The following is a 3,251-nucleotide window of genomic DNA, read 5'->3' as shown; positions in this document are numbered from 1 at the left end:
TATTATTTTTATTTTTATTAATAGTGAATATAATCAGATATATATCCTAGCTATATTGAAGAACAAGTATTTAATACATATTTATTAAGCAGGAGGCTTATATTCATCCCGTTAAACAGACAAAGTAGCCTGTTTTGCCTGTAATTTTGCATATCTGGCTTGTCTCAACAGGCACAACAACCATTTCTATGATAATACAGTAGTTTAGATTACTTAACCCCTCCTTCAAGAATAAAACTACTGGGTGCATTTGAATGACTAACAAAATGACAACAGGGAAATTTGCATTGCGACATCCAGCAAAGTACAGCTTGAAACAAATGAACAATCAAGTGCTTCAAACCCCTCCAGAGAGGAAAATAAGGTGTTAATACGCATTAATCTCTCAGGACAAACCTAATAAAGAAAACACTGTACATGCTATTGTGTGTTACTTTTGACAAATTAATTCCTATTACTCTTTCAGTCATTCCTAAGCCCTATTAAAACGTGTTTATTTTTAGGGATTTTATTTATTTTTTTAACAGGAAATTTCCATCATATAATATTACATTAGGAAGTTATATACAAGTTATATTACATCATATTAGATGTACTTTTCCGTAAGCAAATATCACGGCATTGCCTGTATAGGAAACATCTCCAAGTTAAAAAGAGTTGTTAATTGCAATTATAAACGTTTAAGCGTTTTACATTTTTAAACTTTGTACTTAATCTCCAAACAACTCAAAATAACTTTTTGACAGAGAACTTCGTGTAAGTATTGAAAATTTTCAGTGTTGATCTGAAAAGTTACAAAAATTTAGAACAATATTGTAAGGAAGGTGTCAGTTCTGCTAATTACGTTGGACAGCTTTAAATGTCGATATTTAAGACGTTTGAGGATCAAAGAAACAGAGAAAATAACCTAAACAAAACGCAAAGATCTTGAGGATATGACAGGGAGCAGTGCACTGGATCGGCCCTGTTAACTGACTTGTCAATATCACATCACTTCGACAAAAACAACACTGTCGAACTCACCCACATCCTGATCGAACGGGTTTTGACCAAATAAAGGCATTTTGCGACCTTTTACTAACTGTTAAAGGTTAAATCCAAGCGTATTATCTACGTATATCGACGATTTATCGTTCTCTCATCCATTAAAATGCGTCCACTTCCACCAGTTGCGCTTCCGTAAACTTAGTACGCTAACGCGATGCCTGTCAGAAACAGCGTACGTGTCACAGCAAATAAATAATTCTAGATTTCGAGTTATATTTCGTATTTCTATTAAGACTACAGGCATAACTAATGAAATCATTTTTCGTTTTTAGAAATGCATATTTCCGACAGGCATATATATTGGGTCCTTTTAAAGACCAGTGTGCGCTGCACCGCCATCTAACGACTGGAATAAATGTTTGTGAAATTCCCGTAACCCACAGTTCAACACAAATACGACAATTGAATAACATTGCATTTATTATTTATAAAAATGTTTCCTTTTGTTGTTGCTGAATATGCCTGTGAATAAGCGAATGGAAACTATAACAGCGTGACACACAAAACATCACTTCCGCCCTGTTCTCGCCAGGGGGCGCTCCACTCATAAGCACCTTCTATGCATGTCAGCAAGGCCACACGCCTTTATTCACTCACCGGGACCATTTGGATGATCCAGTTTTTCTAATGATAGTTCAGTCATGTCGGCACCTGCCATGGGGACCAGCAAAACAGCGCACAGTGATTCCAGTAACAAGAAGAAAAAGGGACCCGGAACGCTGGCCACCGCATATCTGGTCATTTACAACGTGGTTATGACAGCGGGGTATGATGAAAATCAAACGCTTCCGTGCTCTTTTCAAGCGTGTGACAGTAAGAATGAATGGGTTATATTTCAGACGGCGTTCTGAAAGTGCTTGACAGATTCGCGGTTACCTCCCCTTTAAGTTTAAACGGCGTTATTTGGCACAGTTTGCTTTGAAATTACAGTAAACGGGCATTATTCTGAATATTCTGGTAATTCATTGCAACCTAAATCCTATTAACGCCTATTTAACACGCCGTAGACTCTTCAGGGCTGCTGGTTGACAGCGGTCATTGGTTACGTGCACGAATGCGTTGTTCTTATTTGTCTGTTTGTGCAGTTAGATGACTTTAACGGACGTACGAGTGAATTTAGTGTGTTTGTTCGTTTAAATGCATTGCGTTAGTTCGGTTAGCTGCTGCCTATGTGGTTAAACAACGAATAGAAGTGCACTGTAACCCCGAAACTGTTGCACAATTATGTCGGTTTCGGAAACGAATCGATTGAGCGGAACCTTTTATTTTCACCGTTTTTAAAATGTGCTATATCAGTGAAAAGGCACTTAACTAAAATCTGTTTTGCTGCCAATTTCAATTGTAAAAAAATAAAATCGCTTTTATTGTGATTCAAATCGTATTTAAGTATCCGAACTAACGAACGATTGACTCTTTGACCGACTATTGTAGATTTCAGTTCTTTTCGGTTCATCTTTGTTATTGCACTCTATTAAAATATACAAAACAAAAAGGTAAGATTTTGTAATCGTGCTTTGCGAGGCTTGAAATGACGAATCGTTTTTAGCAGTCGATTAATCGAGTAGTTCTGAAATCACTCGAATGTGAAGGAGGAATCGAGTTTTTCGAATCAACTGAGTTATTCAAATTGAATGAACTTCCCCAGTTGCAGCGGACGTAACCAAACCGGGTTTGCTACATTTTCGCAGAATGCCATCAGTAATAGCTTGATGATGCAATTCCGTTTTAAAAGCATGGAAAAAGGAAGTTAAAATAGATAAACACGTATTTGGCGAAATCGGGGAGTTGTAACAACAAGCTCTTGTGTGTGTCTTGCATCGGTATGCATGCATGTATAACTATAAATGTGCTGGATGTATTTGAATGAGACTGTTATTTGCTGTTAACTGCTGTGCTGTCAGAGATTTGCATGCAGTTCCATGCCCGTGTGCATTGCGGAAATGCCCTCCTCCTCTCAAAGCAAGGACAACTGGCACTACAGATTTTACTCTATATGAATCTTTTTTCTTTTTTTTTTAAATCTAGATGGCTGGTCATTGCTGTTGGACTGGTTCGAGCATACCTTGCCAGGGGAAGTTACCATGGTCTTTATTACTCGATAGAGAAGCCCCTAAAATTCTTTCAGACTGGTGCCCTTCTTGAGGTCAGTGTGATGGAAGCTAAATTCATTTCAGTTAGCTCATAATTCTGAAGTAGGCCTAAGA

General features: G+C 37.6%; 1 protein-coding gene across 1 annotated transcript in view; it reads left to right on the top strand.

The window, feature by feature from the left end:
• Nucleotides 1-1,599: 1,599 nt before the first annotated feature.
• The window catches only part of LOC122352069 (very-long-chain (3R)-3-hydroxyacyl-CoA dehydratase 2-like), a 5,704-nt gene continuing 4,052 nt past the window's right edge, over nt 1,600-3,251 (top strand). Inside the window, exons 1-2 of the mRNA XM_043249565.1 lie at nt 1,600-1,813; nt 3,073-3,190. Coding sequence (XP_043105500.1) covers nt 1,689-1,813; nt 3,073-3,190 — 243 coding nt within the window. The 5' untranslated portion in view covers nt 1,600-1,688. The remainder of the gene's footprint in view (nt 1,814-3,072; nt 3,191-3,251) is intronic.

Source organism: Puntigrus tetrazona, chromosome 9 (genome assembly GCF_018831695.1).
Source record: "Puntigrus tetrazona isolate hp1 chromosome 9, ASM1883169v1, whole genome shotgun sequence".
In the NCBI taxonomy this organism is placed as follows: Eukaryota; Metazoa; Chordata; class Actinopteri; order Cypriniformes; family Cyprinidae; genus Puntigrus; species Puntigrus tetrazona.
Note: the sequence above shows the minus strand (reverse complement) of the source record. Positions and strands in the feature narration are given on the sequence as shown.